General features: G+C 49.5%; 3 protein-coding genes across 3 annotated transcripts; 1 reads left to right on the plus strand and 2 right to left on the minus strand.

Annotated features, from left to right (window-relative positions):
* The first annotated feature begins 8,073 nt into the window (after window positions 1–8,073).
* Window positions 8,074–11,207, plus strand: VC83_05699 (uncharacterized protein). The gene is made up of 3 exons (XM_024469314.1): window positions 8,074–9,523; window positions 9,586–10,532; window positions 10,603–11,207. The coding sequence occupies exons 1-3, from the start codon at window positions 9,025–9,027 to the stop codon at window positions 10,702–10,704; spliced, it is 1,548 nt and encodes a 515-aa protein (XP_024322966.1). The 5' UTR covers window positions 8,074–9,024; the 3' UTR covers window positions 10,705–11,207.
* Window positions 11,208–11,265: 58 nt separating this feature from the next.
* VC83_05700 (uncharacterized protein) lies at window positions 11,266–14,888 on the minus strand (the record flags this gene model as incomplete). The annotated part of the gene is made up of 4 exons (XM_024469315.1): window positions 13,937–14,888; window positions 13,722–13,852; window positions 13,445–13,629; window positions 11,266–13,243 (listed from the first exon to the last, which is right to left on the minus strand). The coding sequence occupies exons 1-4, from the start codon at window positions 14,034–14,036 to the stop codon at window positions 11,266–11,268; spliced, it is 2,394 nt and encodes a 797-aa protein (XP_024323029.1). The 5' UTR covers window positions 14,037–14,888.
* A 2,319-nt stretch (window positions 14,889–17,207) lies between these two features.
* VC83_05701 (uncharacterized protein) lies at window positions 17,208–18,742 on the minus strand. Its single transcript, XM_024469316.1, has 3 exons — window positions 18,167–18,742; window positions 17,847–18,114; window positions 17,208–17,646 (listed from the first exon to the last, which is right to left on the minus strand). Exons 1-3 carry the CDS (start codon window positions 18,573–18,575, stop codon window positions 17,640–17,642), a joined length of 684 nt encoding a protein of 227 aa, XP_024323028.1. The 5' UTR covers window positions 18,576–18,742; the 3' UTR covers window positions 17,208–17,639.
* Between the last annotated feature and the right edge of the window lie 11 nt (window positions 18,743–18,753).

Genomic DNA, 18,753 nt, shown 5'->3' on the forward strand with positions numbered 1-18,753 from the left:
GTTCTGGTCTCCATGCTTCGAAACATCTGATGATTGCAAGCAATTCCTTGTCATATATCTCGTAATTGCATTCTGCAGGTGCTAGCTTTTTTGAGAGTATGCCACTGGATGTAGAACCCCTTGATCATCTTTTTGTGACAAGACTCCTGATGAGATGAAGTCTGAGGAATCTGCTTAAACATAGGCTGTCTTGTGTCTATCGAAATGCCTCAAGACAGGAGCTTCTGTGACTGTTTGTTTCAACAGCTCGAATGCAGTTTGGCATGCATGAGTCCATTCAAATATCTGATCCTTTCTGGTAAGGTTCACCAATGGCCTCATGATGCTGGAGTAATTTCGGATGAACCTTCGATAGAAATTGCAGAATCCAATGAAAGCTTGCATATCTCTGAGCGATTTTGGAGTTCGCCATTCCAATATAGTAGAAACCTTTGCAGGGTCCATGCGAATGCCATTGACTCCCACGATGAGTCCTAGGAATTTGGTTTCTTGGACGAAAAACTCACATTTTAAGATATCTGCTTGCAGTCCAGCTTCTCGAAGCTTCTGTAGGACTTTCCTTATGTGCTCTGTATGCTCCGCTCGAGTAGCACTGTAGATAAGAATGTCATCCATGTATGCGGTGACGAATTGGTTGAGGTAATCCATGAGGGTTTCATTCATGTACCTCTGGAATGTTGCTGGACCATTTGTGAGTCCGAAGGGCATGACCTTGTATTTGTAGGATCCAAATCGAGTTCTGAATGTAGTGAGGTCTTCATCTTCTTCTGTCTGCATTCGAATTCGATTGAAGGCATGTCGAATGTCCAGTTTGGTGAGATATTTTGCTCCTATGACTTGGGCCAGCGTTTCATCAATGAGTGGTATGGGATATCGATCCTTTTTCGTTATGGCATTTAGCTTCCTGTAGTCAACACAGAATCGAAGACCACCACCTGGCTTTCTCACAAACATAATGGGTGAAGAGTATGGGGCTTTGCTTGCTTCAATGAACCCTTTTGGCAAGTGCTCGAAGACATATTCTTCGACCAAATCAAGTTCTTCCTTTGACATATTCCAGAGTGGTGCATATCCCAGCTTTGCATCACCTTCGAGTTCAATATGATGGTCTGAAGGTCGATGGGGAGGTAGCTTGTCTGCTGCCCTTTTTGAAAAAACATCCAAAAATTCATGAAATTCCTTCGGAAGGATCAGTCGAGAGTCAATTTCTTCAGTTTTGGTCTTGTTCTTGTGCTCGATTATGTCCTTCATTGATATAGCAAAGACTTGAGCTCCTCTTTGCTTCATGAGCATTCGAAATGGTGCTGCGCCAATCATTGCTATGGTGCAAGGTTTTGGTTTTTCCACTTTCGGAGCAGGTTCCGGAGGAGGCATTTTGCTTTGGCTTTCTTCTTTGGCCTTTGTCTTTCGCTTTTAGATATAGGCTCTGTTTCGAGGGCTCGATCTGGTATAGAATGGTTGCAATAATCTCCAGTGAAGAGGACTTGATCATTGATCATATCGAGAACAACTCCATGTTGCTTCATCCAAGCTTTCCCGAGAATGATGGAATGTTTTCCCAGCGAAGTGATGAATAATGGACATAGGCTTTCCACATGCTCTCCCACTTGTAGTCGAGGATATATAGCATGTGTGATAGCAGGGGCAGCCTCTCCATTGAATCCTTCAACTTGTTTTGGCTTCACAAGTTCGACTGGGGCTATCCCTTCGATTTCACATATTCTTTCTGCATCAGCAGCATTAATGAAGTTTCCACCTGTGGCACCAGTATCGATCAATGCATGGACAATAGCTTTGTATTTTCCTATTCTACAAGTAGCTAAGAAAGGGGTGTCCGGATCAAAACTGGATCTCGAGGAAGAAGCTGCAATTCTGGCTGCACTGCCTCTAGTGATGACTTGTCTAGAGGCTATTCGTTTTCCGAATCGATGATAGACTCAGCTGTAGATACCTCATTCACTTGAGCTTTGAGCTTCTGGGGACAGTCTCGAGCTCGATGTCCATTTTGTCGGCATATGAAGCATTTCCCAAGTTTCATGAGCATTTCTTTTGCTGGATCTTGATGCGGTGGTCGATACAGCTTCTGCGTCTTGTTTTGCATGTTCGAATCCATTGTAGGTTGAGGGATTGAAGTTCGAAGTGCCTGGCCCTGATTTTGAGTTTGGCCCATGTTGTTCGAAAATGACTTTGGCTTCCTTTTGTCTTCTTGTTCCTTGATCCGCTGAATGTTCTGGTCGATGAGCATGCATTTCTTTGCAAACTCGTGAAGTGTAGTAGCTCCAACTTCAGCCACTAAGGCTTTCTGCATCTATTGGTTGACTTTGAAGCGCAAGTCATCCAGCAAAGTTTCTTCAGAGTAATCAAGCTCTGTCGTGAGCCTTTGGAACTCAGCCCAAAACACTGCAAAGGTGTTGTTTCTCTGATACAGCTTTCGATACTCAGTTTGAGCTGTGTGCCTTCGATCGGGATCACTGAAGACTTTTTCCAAAAGTTCGAGAATTTCTTCTGCTGTCTGCAATTTGTTTGTAGAGTTTGGTCGAAGCCTTGGATTGACATGTCGAACTGCCAGTCCTCCCAGTCGACTCTGAATGTAGCTCATTTGTAAAGTCTGTGTTGGAAAATGATCAATGTTGGCTTCGAGCTTGAGGTGAATTTTCACAACCCAGTCTTCAAATGCTGGCTCTATCCCATCTGTGAGGATTGGAGGGTCTGGAATCCGAGCTGACAGTCGACTGTGAGAGTGGTGTCCTGGTTCATTCTTCAGAGCTTGTTGGGTTTGCTTTTCAAGATATTTCTGAATTGTTTGTTGCTCTGTGATTTGTTGCTCGTTGCTCTGGATCAGTTCCTGTAACTGGAGAATGGCATCATCCTTTTCAGCCAGTATCGAATTTGAGTCCTCTGCTAGGGCCAAATAGTCCCGAAGAATGTTCTTGTGCAAAGTCCATGCCATTTTCTGGTTGGCGACAGATAGTTTCTGGAATTCGTCAAAGGTTTCAACATTCCATTCAGCCTTTTCATGTCGATTTGCAAGTATAGATTCATGTCTCTCTTGAGCTGTTTTGCCCAGAGTATGAAGGAAGGTTTCGGATTTGAAATTAGGATCATGAAGTTCATTGGTTTGGTTTGCAGAGCTTGGAATTGATGCTCCTTCTGCCAGGGATTCCTGGTCTTGTTCTGGATCATTTCGAGCTGCCATTGCAGCTTTTTCTTCAGCAGTATAAGCCATAGCGAGTTGCTATTTCAATTTCGGTTTATATCGTCAAGTCAGACACATATTGCCAAAGGCCCTATTGTGCAGTTGTTGGCCGTAGGAGCCACTCGAGAGGAGCGCACTTCCCTCACAGTTATATCCTTGTCGAGGGAGCGTTGTAAAAGGTCTGACTTGCGAAGGTGGTGTGTGTGTGTCGAGCTGACTGTCGAAAGCCAACTTTGAGGGGTTGCCTCGAGATCGTCCTGGAATCGACTTCCGGATAAGGTTTCTGGTTCTGGGGTTTTCAAAGAGTGGATTTCGATTTCGATTCTAGAAGAGGGTTCAGCTCAAAGAGCAGGAAAAGAGGTATAAGAGAGATTGAGTTTTATGTCACGGTTCACCAAGGCATAGGGCGCCAGTTGGGTATTATGAATTAAACTCAATCTAGAGAAGAAAGGAAAGAGAAGAGGAGCACTCGAGCAGTGGCTCGATCTATATACAGCTATTGTGGAGTGAATTCTCTTTAGCGAGACCAGTTCTGAGAATTCACTCCACAACTGAAAACTTCGCTCCAACCCCGGAAAGCTCCCCACACCCCTGAACCCCCACTCGAGCTGCAAGGCGCACTTGATATCGTAACACATTCGTCCTCATGTTTGAGGACAAATGCGCATCATAGAGGGGCTATGGGGGCTACGGGGGCTACGGAGAAGGGCGTGGGCAGAGAGATGGGGTGGTTTTGGGGAGTGGTGGCGATGGTGGCTATGGCCACCGAGGTAGCGACAGCAAGGTTGGCGGTTGCAGCACTTTCCAGGCGGTGTGGGGCGGTAGTTTATTCTTTTTTACTAGCTACAGGGTACTTTATTCTTTTACGCTGTTATAACGTACATGTATAGAGAAAGCGCCAAACAAGTGAAAGCGCCAAAATGATGCGGTGACCAAACCCCCCAACTAAATGTTAAATTCCTCAACAACAAAACATGCCCCATAAAAACGATGAAAGCCAATTAGTGCTAGCTATCCAGGCTATGCAAAGCGACCCAAAGTTACGCCTTCGAGTTGCTGCTAGGATCTATTCTGTGGACCACCGCAAGCTAGGTCATCGTCTAGAAGGTGTACCTTCACGACGCGATATCCAAGCCAACTCACAGAAATTAACTAACCTAGAGGAGTCCGTCCTTGTTCAGTATATACTCGACCTAGCTGCCAAAGGGTTTCCTCCTCGGCTGTCTGTTGTTGAAGATATGGCAAGTCGACTACTTGCAACACGCGACGCGTCACGCGTTGGGTCGCGTTGGGCTTCAAACTTTGTTAAGCGGCGTGTAGAGCTCCAGACACGCTTTCAGCGCAAATACGACTACCAGAGGGCTAAGTGCGAAGATCCAGAAGTTATTAATGGCTGGTTTGAGCTTGTGCATAACACAATTGCGAAATATGGTATCGATGAAGCAGATATCTACAACTTTGATGAGACTGGGTTTATGATGGGCGTTATCTCAACTGCTATGGTTGTAACAAGCTCAGACGGGCGGGCAAAAGCAAAGAAGGTACAGCCTGGTAATCGGGAATGGGTTACAGTAATCCAAGGCGTTAGTTCTCAAGGTTGGGCAGTACCACCATTTATCATTGTTGCAGGCAAAAACCACCTTACATCTTGGTATGAGAATAGTGGATTTTCAAGCGATTGGGTGATTTCTGTTACTGAAAATGGCTGGACTACAAACGAGAGAGGCATGGATTGGATTCAGCACTTTGAGAAGCATACAAAGGCCCGGAGTGTTGGTGGTTATCGCTTGTTAGTCCTTGATGGTCATGAGAGCCACCACTCAGATGAGTTTGAGGAGTACTGCAAGGAACACAACATTATTACGCTTTGTATGCCTGCTCACTCTTCTCATCTACTCCAGCCACTTGATGTTGGCTGTTTCGGCCCGTTAAAGCAGGCCTATGGTCGGCAAATTGAAGATATGATGCAGGCTCATATTTCTCATATTACAAAGGATGACTTCTTTCCTGCCTTCCACGCTGCATTTAACACTACAATGACGGAAAGTAACATTTGAGGCGGGTTCCGAGGGGCAGGGCTTCTTCCATTTGACCCTGAGAGAGTGATATCTACACTTGATCTTAAGTTAAGGACACCAACGCCTCCAAGCTCCCGCCCAGGTACTGCTCAACCTTGGGTTTCTCAGACACCAAACAACCCAATTGAAGCTATGTCACAGTCTACATTTATTAAAACTCGGATTTCACGCCATCAAAATAGCTCTCCAACCTCAATCTATGCAGCTGTTGACCAGTTTACAAAGGGTGCATCGCAAATAATGCATCAATTAGCACTGCTAAAGGGAGAGAACCAAAACCTACGACAGGCAAATGAAGTACTAAGCAAGCGCCGGAGAGCTAGGAAAACACGACTACAGCAAGGAGGATCACTTAGTCAACAAGGGGCGCAAGAGCTACAGGATGAGAGGGATGTTGTGCAGCAGGTAGAGCAGGAAATAAGGGCAAGCCGTGGTCGGAAGCCAAGGGAAGAAACCCGTGCCCGTCGCTGTGGCAAGTGTGGTGAGACTGGGCACAATGCGCGCACGTGTCAGATTGTAATAGACACCTCTGAGGAAGAGGACTCCGAGTAGTTTCAATTGATTTCTAATGTTGTGGTAGATTTATCACAATGTTTGTCGTGAGGGTAGATAATTTTGGCGCTTTCGCTTGTTTGGCGCTTTCGCTATACATGTACGTTACAGGGTAATTTATTCTTTTACCCTTTAAATGAAGACTAACATTGTCATCTACAAACCAGATTCGTTTTTCTAGATGTAATGATTTGATTTTATGAAAATAAGGAAATAGATGTGGGAGTAAAACCATTTCACAGTATAAAAACCAATTAATCCCACCCTTTGAAACTTCTTGGCTTTCTAAAACTCTTCCTCTACTCCAACTCTCTATATCCCTAAATTCTTGTGATGGTTGTCACGGTTCACCAAGGCATAGGGCGCCAGTTGGGTATTATGAATTAAACTCAATCTAGAGAAGAAAGGAAAGAGAAGAGGAGCACTTGAGCAGTGGCTCGATCTATATACAGTAAAAATACGATAAGTCGATTGTAATGGTGGGTGCACCAGATGTGAGAATCTAGCCACCCAAGGAAGGGATGATTTTACTAAGACAACACACGTCTTAGGAAAAAGAGCCAAAGGGTCGTAGCTTAGACTATTCCACAACGCAGCAATCAGGTGTATGATGTAGTGGAGTGGTTTTAGACAAGTTGTAACAAATGTTGAGTCTGAGAACTCAGGGATAAGTCAGAGGTTAGCACCTCACTGACTTTTCAGAAACAAGGAGTAACAAGATCAATGCTTGGAAGCTTGGAAAATACGTGGAAGTATGTGATAGTCGATTTACTGTATTGTCTGCTTGCCCTTTCTTAAGGAAAGGGCAATCCTATTTATGCTAAAGGAGTGTAGTTCTCTCATTTTCCAAGACTTTCCATGACTAACCAGGCTTGGTAACTGTAGTCGACGTAAGAGAATCCCATAGAACCATCTCCTAGGTTCCTAGCCTATAGGAAGTGAAAGGAGGTCCAAGGTCAGAGTACCCCTATAAACAGATTATGTCATAACTTAACCAATCTTGTGGATAACTAAGGAGTGATGACATGTAATAAATTATAGAGGGTTGTAGAAGCTTTTGGAGCTATCGTTTATGTTTCTAGGCCTCTAGTTGATAGAGATATGTCATGTGTAGTATTAGCCCAGTAACTAAGGAGTGATGTCATGTAATGAATCATAGTGTAACGCTGACTTCTAAATGATAGAAGACACAGAGGTTTCTTGCGTAAGTTTGACTTGACAGAGGAGGCAGGGGATTAGACACAAAGGCTTTCCAAGTAACACGTTACAGTATTGTAAAGAATACTATATTGAGTTGAGCACAAAGCTCCTATCTAAGGAAATACTATCTACTTATATAGTGTATAAACCCATCTCATCCATGTTATAAATGTTGTCCTCTAAATACTCCCCAGCCACTGTCTGAATAGCCCTCATCTCGTCCTCTGCTGTCTCACTGACTGATGCCCCTTCTCCTTGCCTCTTTCTATTCCGGATGTTGTGACGTAGTCGAAATTTCTGTATCCAAGCAATGCTAAACTCTGGCGAAGGCTTCCCTTGATATTGTGGTAGTTGTGACCAAATTCGCTTTGCCTTCTCTTGTAAGATCTCTGCAGTTGTAAAACCTCCTTTTGAATCGATTCGTTCTTGCCACTCCTGTCAACGTATATTCATATCGTTCCTCTTCCCTATTGTTGGTGTATTAATCAGATCATCAAGGTTGATAAATCAGCTGCTAAGGGATTCCGAGACTGTAGATTGACTAATTTGAATGTTGTACTTCTCAAAAAACCAGGCGATACAATCTTTTTGGGAAGGTCGAGGTGTTTTGTTGACGGTCCATTGTCGAAGAGCACGACACTGTTCAATTGTCATCGAATTGAGCTTTCTTGAAGGCATTCTATAAGATTCAAAAGATTAGCATAAGTCGATATTCAAGGAGGATCTCACGATATCGGATGTATTGTGTTTTGTATGTAAAAAGCTTCCGTACAGAAAAAGATATCAAGATAACGTAAATATCGGCTAAAAGCATATTGACTTATCATTGTTGTGGAGTGAATTCTCTTTAGCGAGAGAAGTTCTGAGAATTCACTCCACAACTGAAAACTTCGCTCCAACCCCGGAAAGCTCCCCACACCCCTGAACCCCCACTCGAGCTGCAAGGTGCACTTGATATCGTAACAATGGTCTTCATGGCCGTGTCCATTTGCTTTTCTCTTCTTGAATATCTCTGTTCAAAGTCTCTATATAGTCATATTTAAGAGTTCTAACTATTCTTGCCTATAAAATCTCATCATCTGCCTTTTTTTGCTAGTATGTATTTATCTCCCAAAGTTTCAACACATTTTGCCGCTTTTCTTCAATGCTCTTAGCCCATGATAGTGACGGGCGTGAGACAGAGATTTCGGAACTTATTACACCCTAGAACATAACTTGATAGAGAGATTTCTTCTGTTGAACTGCCATACTTTCTGCTGTTTGACCTTGTCAAACTGTAATTTGGCGTTTCTTGTGTAGATTTCCTCCAAAGTTGATATATGACTTCCTAATTATTCTAGTATTCTAATTGGCTGGATTGCACAGACCCCTGTACAGACTTTTGGGCGGCACGAGTACTACAGCACGTAAGCACTTGATATCAAATAGCGGCAGCCACGGCTGGCCTTGCGGCGAGGGTGAAGAGACTCCACTGCGCCGAGGATCTGTAAAGTAAGACTGAGGGAAGGGGAGAGAAGCATCTTACTGCATCTCTATGCGCCTTCTTTCCTGTTCCCAATGAAGAATCCTGGCGGGTTTCCAGCCTGTTTCAGCTTTGCAGTGGCGACTGTGAGATCGACGCGCCAACCAAGCCCCGACTCCACCCCAGACTTGCAACACTTACCGTCGTCCTGCTCCGTACCTTTGACCCATCTACAACTCCACTTCCAAGCCTCATTCTTCTCAGCTTGTTCTGTTATTTTTGTCCCATTATCAACACTCTCTCTTATACCCCGTTTTGTTCTTGTTTGTGAACGACTTCATGACCTGCAATCTATCTCATTTACCCTCTTATTATCAACAGCCGCCTGTCGCTTATCCAACGCACGTATCCGAACCATCCACCCCCCTTACGAAACGATTCACATCGAGAGACACAAGAGGGTCCAATACGCCATCAAGGCGACACCTTCTCTATATCATTGCCGCTGTCGCCCTAGAGGCTGAGGCAGGGCCATAATGGCGTACAACAACTCACAGCCATACCACAGCGGCGGCGCACAAAACCAGCCCTATTACAACAGCTACGACGACGACCGCGAACTCCCAAGACTACCCTCATATTCACCGCAGCCGGGCCAACCCATAGTACCACAACCCTCGAGTTCACCCTTCGTCGGCCCCTTCGACGACCACGTATACCCTGCGAGCAACAAGGGAAGCAGCCCGAGCCTGGCGGGAAACTCGCCATACTACGGACAAGGAGAGGCGACGCCGGGAACCTCCAACGACTTCATACCCCTACAAGACCAACCGAGGCAAAAGACCCTACCAATGCGCCACCAGTATCCCTCGCAAGACCATATATACGATGCGGGACCCCCAGAGGACCCGCCGAAGCCGAGACGCAGAGGGTTGGGCATGTTCAAGGGCGAGCCGGGCGTAAGGACGGCGTGGGTGGTTTGGTTCTTTACCACCATCCAGGTTGCCGTCTTCATTGCTGAGCTTGTCAAGTCTGGCCAGTTCTCCCCATTCGAATAGATATATAGCTATTAAACAGTATGCTAATTTCCCACGCAGGCCAGCTCACCGGTCTTCCCATCCAGGTCAAGCCATCGTTCAACCCCATGATCGGCCCCTCCCCATACGTCCTCATCAGCATGGGCACCCGCTACACACCGTGCATGCGCCGCATGGACGCGATCCAGAACACCACCGAGATTACCTGGCCCTGCCCCTACTCCACGTCGACCAACCCCGACGCTGCCGAGAACGCCTGCACGCTCTCCCAGGCATGCGGCTTCGGCGGTGTTCCCGAGCCAGCCTACGAAAAGGGCCAGGCCGCGCCCAACCAGTGGTTCCGCTTCATTACCCCAATGTTCCTGCACGCGGGACTCATCCATATCGGTTTCAACTTGCTCCTCCAGGTCACCATTGGCCGAGAGATGGAGCAGTCCATCGGCCATATCCGCTTCGCCCTCATGTATCTCTCCTCGGGGATCTTCGGCTTCGTCCTCGGTGGTAATTTTGCCGCCTCAGGAATCTCCTCCACCGGCGCCTCTGGGTCCCTCTTTGGCATCATAGCCCTCATGCTCCTTGAGCTCCTCTACACGTGGTCCGAGCGCCCCAACCCCTGGAGAGATCTTGCTTTCGTCTGTCTCGACATCGTCATCTCCTTCGTTCTCGGACTCCTCCCCGGACTGGACAACTTCTCCCACATTGGCGGGTTCCTGATGGGCCTCGCCATTGGCATCTGCATTCTTCACTCCCCCACCTCCCTGACCCGCAAGGTTGGCGCCGAGCCGCCGTACGAGACTGTTGGCAAGCGCGGGACTGGACCTAGTGAGGTGTCGCGCTTTGTGAAGGCACCGCTTGGGTTCTTTAAGGCGCGCAAGCCGTTGTGGTGGGTGTGGTGGCTCATTCGCGCTGCGGCGCTGATCCTCATTCTGGTGCTGTTCATTGTGCTCCTTAACAACTTCTATAAGTACCAGAAGGAGTGCTCATGGTGCAAGTACCTGAGTTGTCTAGTTTGTCCCCCTTTATCCTCCCATTGGTATTGCCTGGATATATTGTAGCCTCGCTAACTCTCCTATGCAGCCCGTGAAGGACTGGTGCGAACAGGGCGAGCTCAACTTCCAGAGTAAGGCCCAGCCTATGACGACACTGTTATCGAGATCAATGCCAACGGCGGCGCCTTGATGAAGTGGTGATTGACAAGATGTCCACGGTGCATCGTCATGTAGGCGACGGGCGATTTGACGATTACCAGGGGGAGTTCGAACAGGGGTGTCACCTTCCCACCATATTACATAGCTGCGGAGAGGAGGGAAAGCATAGGGACGGCGTTGCGTTACCAGGCTTTCCGTGCCCATGGCTAAATTAATTCCATACCCTGGTGGCATTTTGCTTCTCATGTAGTGTACAGCTAAGCAAACACGGGTCGCTGGATTTCAAGTAGAGACAGACAGGCCGGTGGGGAATAGACTCGGCCCCACCTCACGAAACAACGTAATTTTTGTACTGTATCTCCATGATCTTGTCCCGTCTAGTTTTGTGGGCCTCGATATGTGACATCCTGTTCATCATATCCGCTGCATCGATATATCCCACCCCATGATATCTACGAGTAATCAAACCCCCTACCGCATCCATCCAAGCCGTCAAAACTCCCCCTTACCCCCAACCAGCCCCGCTCAAAAACACACAGACAGCACAGTAGTCAAACACCCCTCCCAACGCCTCGAGAAACCCCCTAGCCCTTCAACCCTTCACTCCCCCTATCGCTCTTCCACCACCCGCCTCCTCCCCCACCACCACCACTACTCCCCCCCCCCTCGCAAGCTTCAAACTAAAGCTCGGCGTCGGCAACAGCCCACCCGGCGCCGGCTCCGCCTTCCTCCCTGGCGCTAAACTCGCCCCCCGCCTCTCCCTCCTCACCACCCCGGGACTAACACTCCTCTCACTCCTCACACTCGGCGTATCGGCCCCAACCGTCGTCCCCGTCCCCATCGTCGCAGTCCGCACACTCCTAATACTCCCCAGCCCATCCGCCTCCGACGACGCAGGCGTCTGAATCCCACTCGCCCACTGCATAATCTCCTCCGACTGCCCCCTCTCCTCCGCCAACCCCGTCCCCGTCCTAACCCTCAAGCCGGTGCCACTCTCCGTTGATTTCCTGCCTACATGCCCTCTACCGCGACGCCGAGAGGAGAGCATACTCCCCGTCTCCCACACCTCCGCGCGACGCTTACCCCCGGCGCAGTCCTGGCGGAACACCTTGATCCCCCCGCCCAAGTCGGCAGTAATAACAATATTCCCCTCCGCGTGCGCGCTGTGCCGCACCCCAGGCCCAGTAGGTCTCCTCATCCCCTCCGCCCGACTCCTCAGCGTCACAGGCGGCGGGTCACAGATATCATACACCGGATCCCCACTCATCGCCAACAACGCCCTCGTCCCCGCCGGCGCCAGCACGCTCGTCGTCACCGCGCCCGCATGGCTAGCGAAGAACTCGACTGGTGCGCGCGCACCTTCCTCCCCGGCGCCGGTACTCCAGATGTACGTCCGCCGGTCTTCGGAGGCGCAGATGACGTAGCGGCCATCGTCGGAGAAGGAGGCGCGGATCTGGGAGACGGCGTTGACGTGCCCGCGGAACTTGGCGGCGACGGATTTGTCGCGCAGCGCGTAGAGGCGCACGCGGCTGTCGTTGGAGGAGACGAGGATTTGGACGTCGCCGTCTGGGGTGGTTGCTGTGCGGATCCCCGTGATCTTTGAGCCCTTGGCGTTGCGGCCGCGGGAGGAGCGCACGTGGATCTGGGTGTGGTATTTCAGCCCCTCGGTCTCGTAGAAGAGGCAAAGCCCGGAGAGGACGCCGGCCATGGCGGTGCGGCCGTCGGGGGTGAAAGCGACGGCGGTGATGAGGTCGGGGAGCTGGTTCCAGAACGCGACGGCTTTGTCGGGGATGCTCCACAGGCGGAGGACGGAGTCGAGGGAGCCGGCGAGGAAGAAGCGGTCGTCGCGGGGGTGGAAGGCGATGCTGGTCACGAAGTCGCGGTGCCTGAAGGTGCAGAGGCATTCGGCGCGGCTGACGTGCCAGAGGCGCACGGTCTTGTCCATGGACGAGGAGAGGAGGAAGTTATTCTTGCTCCAGCTTAGGTCGAGGACGGTGGCGTTGTGGCCTTCGAATTCGCGGACGGGCTTGCTGCGGAAGACGGGCGCGCTGAGGGGGGCGCCGGTGCCTTCGCTTTGCTCCTCTTCCGCTTCGTGCGCGGCGCGCTCCTCAGCTGTCGCGATCACAGACCACACACGCACGACGGTGTCCTGGCCCGCGGCAGCGAGGTACTTGCCATCAAGACTAAACTCCGTAGTCCACACCGCGCCGCCATGCTGCTCGCGTGACGTCGGGCGCGACCCAGGCGGCACATCAGGAACCGCTTTCTCCTTCTCCTCCCCCGCCGCCACCGGCGTCTTGGTCCCACACAGCTCCTGTGCCAAAAACATGCGATTGAACTCCCTCTCCCTCTTATACCTCGCCCTCACCTTAATGTACCTCGGCGGCTCCTTATGCTGGGGCATGAACCCGCTCGCCGTCCGCGCAGCACCCGCATACGCCTGGGCGTTCATACCCTCGGTGCGGAGGTCCCCCTGCTCGCTCTCGTCGTCGTCGTCGTCGTCCGCGTCCGCGTCCGCGTCCATGCCTTTCTTCTTGCCGATGCTGAAGCGGCTGAGGAACGAGACTTTTCTATGTTTTAGACAGTTAGCTAGGGCTCGGGCACGGGGACGGGGATTCGCAACGTCGACGGGGACAAGGTGCGTGCACCACCATCGCCGCGCGGCGCAGTGGGTGGGACGTCAATGGAGGAGGTGACAGGTGCCAGGCTGCCAATTGGGGGTTGAATTGGGAAGGTGGGAGTGGGGGGATGCCAAATAAGAATCCACATACTTCTTCTCCCTCTGCGGCGCGCCCTCCTCCCTCGTCCCCTCCGCCGCAGCGCTCCTCGCCGCGCCGCCCCCACCACCCGTCTCGCTCCCCGGCTTCACAATCTCGCTCTTCGGGCTATCCGCCACGTTCGCGGTGCGCATACGCTGCGGGATCGTGTTCTCGGTGTTCGTGCGCTTGAGGATATGCTGTATACCGCGGCGATCTGGTCAGCGCTGTTGCCTTGGGGGAGAAGGGGGTTTCAATGAGTGCAGGAAGGAAGGGAAGAAGGGGTACGTACGTGTGACAGCGGATCAATAGCCGCAGACGACGTCTTCCCCGCAGCCGCGCTCTTCGTATTCCCAGCTCGCACCGTTGGGCTTCTCATGGCCTTGCTGCCGATGCTTGGCGATTTTCGGGATACCACGTTGCCTATACACGTCAGCTTCTAAAATAAAAAAATATATCGGTGCATATCCCTTCCCTCCCCACTCCAACTCCCGCAGGTATACACACCTTCACTCCCACTGCTTGCCCCGCCCCTCCCGCCCTCCCCCTTCACGCTCCCCTCCTCCCGCCCATCCAGAACCCGAATCACAGGCACCGCATCAGCCATGTCACCGTGGCCGAAGCGCACACACCCTCCCTTCGTATCTCGTCCCTTCCGCGTATACACAGAGATCAGCAGGCAGCCGCAGTCCAGTCCAATCCAGCCCGCGGCCCCAGTCCCCGTCGCCCACGTATGTATGTCTGCCCCCCCTTCGCCCTCACGAAAGCTCAGCTTTCGGAAATTCGGATTCGTTTCCCTGGCGGGTTATCTCGAATGCGCGATTCGGCACTCTGTCAGGCAGGCGGCGTGTATCGTAGCCTCAGCTCGTCCCCAGCTTCGGATTCGCAGTTGCTTTTCCCCCCCAAATCCGAGTCGTGTCGTGCGCCCCGTCCGTAGCTATCCCTACCCTATCCGTGCATGCGTCGCGGTGCTCACACACAAACCCTCTGTACCCTCCCGCCAGTCTCGCGACCAACCGCCGGGAGCGTCTGGTGACGTACGTGCGACCAGAAGACTAAGCCACACACACCCGGAGAAGGGGGTGAGGCACGTGTTTGGTTGTCTGTTTGTTTTGGTGGAGGGGGAAAGCTGAGGTGGGAGGATATTCTGGGGAGTATGAAGGGGACAAGTGAAGGGTGAGTGAGAAGTGCATAAAGTTGACTAAAGCACTACCGTCTTGGAAGGCTGGGTAGCTCAGTAAGAGCCATGCGGATACAACATACACTATAGATCTATAGGCGTATCCCGATTCACATTTGTTCGTGTGCTCATGCCGCCTGTGGTTTATATACGCGTACCACCAGGAAATCGAGTGAAGCATTGTGAAGTCGCGCTTGGTATACTCGGTGTTCCACCCACTCGCTTCGCTCGTAGGTGGCGACAGCAAGTTGTGCGTGCGACAGCAAGATGTGCGACACATAAAACGAAGAAAAAGACGCCTTATATATCAACTATATAACTATATAATTAAAACATAAAATCAATAGAACTACTATCACTATCGCTACTGCCACTATTGCTACTATCACTTTGATCCTTACTATACCGTAAAATGATCACTTTTGATTTCAACCCTTCCTTCTTCCGCTCTGCTACCCGCTTCCTCTCAACCTTACGCTCTTCAATTTCGATTTTACGTGCTTGCGCTTGTAGCTGCTTTACTACTTGGTCCGATTCCCTTGCTGCTCTTGCGTCTGCTTTTGCTTGCAACTTTGCTTTCTTCTCTTCCCGCATTTTCCGTGCATCTGATGCATATAACTGCCCTCCTTTCTGTAGTGATTTCCGTGCCCTTGCCTTTGCTGCCTTCTGCTCTACTGCACGTAGAGTCATAATATCTAGCTCGGTCTTATAGAGCTCTGCCCGGTGTAGAACAACTGTAGTTCCACGTGCAAATGATTGAAACCCTTCTCTTGAAGGCGATGAGAAAGCTTCCTCTGCTCTCTTCTGCCAATGTTCAACCGCTTGCACACTTTGCATAGTTGTTTTCGGTGTTGAGATAATATTATATGAAGCAAATGGCTCATAATCAGGTGTTTGATTCCGAGTCTCTTGTATCTTGTCAATTACAAGTGGAGGATTATATGGATATAGTCCTGTATTTCTCCAACCAGATTGAATTGTACGGACAGTTAGAGATTGCCGTCGGATTTGCGGGAGGTCTGAAAGGAACGTACGTAGCTTATACTCATAGTCGTAGCTACGTACTGCTTGATCAAGTGCCTTTTGATGAAAGTGTTTGCACTGCTTAAAAACCGCTACATCAAGAGGTTGTAATAGATGTGTTGTATGAGCAGGAAGGCAGCAAATAACAATGTTATGCTCTTCTGCTAATGTAAGAAAGCGCTCTGTTTTATGAGAGTCATGGCCGTCAAGTAATAAGAGGCGAGTATCATCTGGTGCCATATGCTCTGCAGATAGTTGGATAAAATGCATAAGGTATTGGATTGCAATGTCGTCGTTTGAATACCCGCTCTCATTTACAATAATGAGAGCATTTGGCTCAAGGTCATCATTGTACCATGAATCCATATGAAGTTTGCCAGGGATAATGATAGCTTCTGCAAGTGCAGCACCACTTGCATTTACTGCCTCAAACACCTCTTTCTTTTGTGCTTGCTTCCGATGTGTATTTAACGTCTTCGTGTGAATTGTATGAAATTCGGGGTGTGCTTTTAGAAAGCGTTGTAGCCACCGTTGTGATGGTATCGTACGATTAGGTCGTAAGTCTGCAACTGCCCGTAGTATCATAGATCGGTTGGCAGGGACCCCGCGCTCAAGTTGGTCGTATATGAATTGACAGACCGCGGTCTCTTGCGATTGAGATAAGACTCGATTGCTACCTCCGTAGGGTAATTGAGGAGACGTAGTACTCGTAATACGACATCGGAGTGTCTCACGGTTGACATTGAATTTATTTGCAACCCAAGCAATTGTATATGTACTTGGTTGTTTTAAGAAGAACTGTTGGGCCTCATTAAGGCGAGCAATCATAGTAGGATCGTTATTTTGAGGCATTGTAGATACTACGTTATGAAGAATACTATTATTTTTTCTATATATCAAAATAGCGGTGTACGCACATCTTGCTGTCGCACGCACAACTTGCTGTCGCCACCTACGAGCGAAGCGAGTGGGTGGAACACCGAGTACCCTCTTCCGGAGCATCCGACGCCCAAAAAAAAAAGAGGGCTCCCCTAACGTCTAACTATCGATCCCTTAGTTAACGTCTATCGCTGGGTCCAGGGACGCACCCTGTCACGCGACAAATTTATGCTTTAGGAGTCTCGAAAACTAAAAATCGCAAGTCTATGAAAAAGATAGCGGCTGATCATGGTGTCGATGTTTCAATCACGCCACTGATCGCCGCTTCGACTATTTCCCCCTGCTTAATCGAGGCCATTAGAGTCTCTTCAAATTTCGGAGCACTTGGGGAAAGGTTCCATGAAGAAAGAATATGTCTCCAAGTTTTGAAGACACTCGAGAGGAGAACATAATGAGTACGCCGTCCCAAAAGGGCGGGGGTTGCAACGTCACATGCTCTCGCAAGAATTGTCACGTGCGTGGCGTAGAATCCCAAGGCAGGCGCGCGGCAGCATCGTGGTGCCTGTGCACTGCCGCTTGTCCCCTCACAACACCATCACAACACCATCACAACACCATCACAACACCATCACAACACCATCACAACACCATCACAACACCATCACAACACCATCACAACACCATCACAACACCATCACAACACCATCACAACACCATCACCACGGTAAATCATCACGGTAAATCACCACGGTAGGCTAATATGGACAGAACCAGTCAAGTACTTGCACAAGGCGTTCCTCCCGGCGTGCCCAATTCATACCGTGCCCTTGCAGATCATGGTAATGTCCCTCGTTTCTACCCTCCATTATCCCAGAGCTAGAACTAGATCCGGGGCCAGAAGTGGCGCGTTCAGCGAAAGAGGTCATAAAGGGCAAGGGAAAACATGGTCGGAACCGTAAGAGTGCTGCGCTAGAGCCAGAGCCAGAGTCTGAACTGGTGCGGATGACAGCACCAGGGCCGCGGATGCTATAAGCGTCCAGGTTGCGGAAAAGTAGATTGCTGCATCAGGAATAGAAATCATTGCTTTGTTCTTCGGTTTGAATTCATCTCTCGAGGTAGACCTCGCGACTAGTTACTGTGCATTGAAGTTAGTCTTTGTCATGTTCTCAGCGTAATCGAAGTAGCAATGAGTTATCTCCTGCGAGTTATCAACGACCTTCTCAATCTAGACTCTGTAGAAGCCTCGAAGCCGGTCCCTTCGTTGCCCACCCCAGGCATCAGGAGGAGAGGATAGATGTAGGTCAAAACATATCCAAATATTAAGTCCTAACTAACCTAAGCGTATCCATTCCAGTAGCCTGCATGTCTTCGGTATCAATGAATGGACGTTTGGCGTTCAAAGTGCTTGGGGATCTCCAATTAAACGTGTAGTATAAAACATTGCTCTCTGAAGAGATTGGCTGGGCAGAATACTCTAGATACGCGGTATTTAATGCTTCTGGAGTATCAAGCAGTCTTTTCTTAGGAGCCTCTGCTTTCAATTCTCCAGTCCTTGGATCTATCTTTGTAGATCGCCATTGAAAAATCAGGATGTTTATCGCAACTACTATTTATCAGCTTTCAGCTATTCTTAGGTGTTATAATATAACCCTTACCCTTTTGAAAACGTCGATATAGATTTGTAGCGATAAACATAAGCAAGCTATTGAGCGACGGTGGTACCCACCAATTGCCTTGTACATTGGGAGCCGTTGAATAATTTGAAGCGCTCGGAGGGCCCGAGCCTGGATCGCTCGGAAGACGAGTGAGAGGAGCTTGGGGCTTTCTTTGAAACAGTGGGAAGGTAAAATCGAATAAACCATCAGATTCAAAGGAGTCTTTCCGAACCCCTTCCAAAGAAACTGTCCGACGTTCGATACCAGATCCACTGTACGCCACATAGTTGTCATACTTAAGCCTGTAGCGGTCAAGTATATCCATGCTCGTAGAAGCTGACAGAGTCGGAGATTTAGCTAAAACTGGAGATTGATTGCGGCTGTCATCAGCAACCTTTCCTTCCGACATAGCGTAAATTATACGTTTGACACTGACGGAAATGTTCGCGAAGATTTACCGCTGACCTTCTCCAAGTTCATGTTCTATGCGCGGGTACGGAAGAAAAAACCTCCGTCCTGGCGCCTCTCTGGCCGATGATTCCCACGTGATACACTAACTTATCCATCTTTATTACCAGGGTGGTTTC

This window comes from Pseudogymnoascus destructans, assembly GCF_001641265.1.
Source record: "Pseudogymnoascus destructans isolate 20631-21 unplaced genomic scaffold scaffold_14, whole genome shotgun sequence".
Lineage (NCBI taxonomy): Eukaryota > Fungi > Ascomycota > Leotiomycetes > Thelebolales > Thelebolaceae > Pseudogymnoascus > Pseudogymnoascus destructans.

Excerpts from the sequence above, each read along its gene's own strand:
- VC83_05699 (XM_024469314.1), top strand. The coding sequence starts at position 9,025 with ATGGCGTACAACAACTCACAGCCATACCACAGCGGCGGCGCACAAAAC. Across the intron at positions 9,524-9,585 it reads TGCTGAGCTTGTCAAGTCTG|GCCAGCTCACCGGTCTTCCC; the intron begins GCCAGTTCTCCC and ends TTTCCCACGCAG. Across the intron at positions 10,533-10,602 it reads GCAAGTACCTGAGTTGTCTA|CCCGTGAAGGACTGGTGCGA; the intron begins GTTTGTCCCCCT and ends TCTCCTATGCAG.
- VC83_05701 (XM_024469316.1), bottom strand. The coding sequence starts at position 18,575 with ATGTCGGAAGGAAAGGTTGCTGATGACAGCCGCAATCAATCTCCAGTT. Across the intron at positions 18,115-18,166 it reads ATATCGACGTTTTCAAAAGG|TTGCGATAAACATCCTGATT; the intron begins GTAAGGGTTATA and ends GATAAATAGTAG.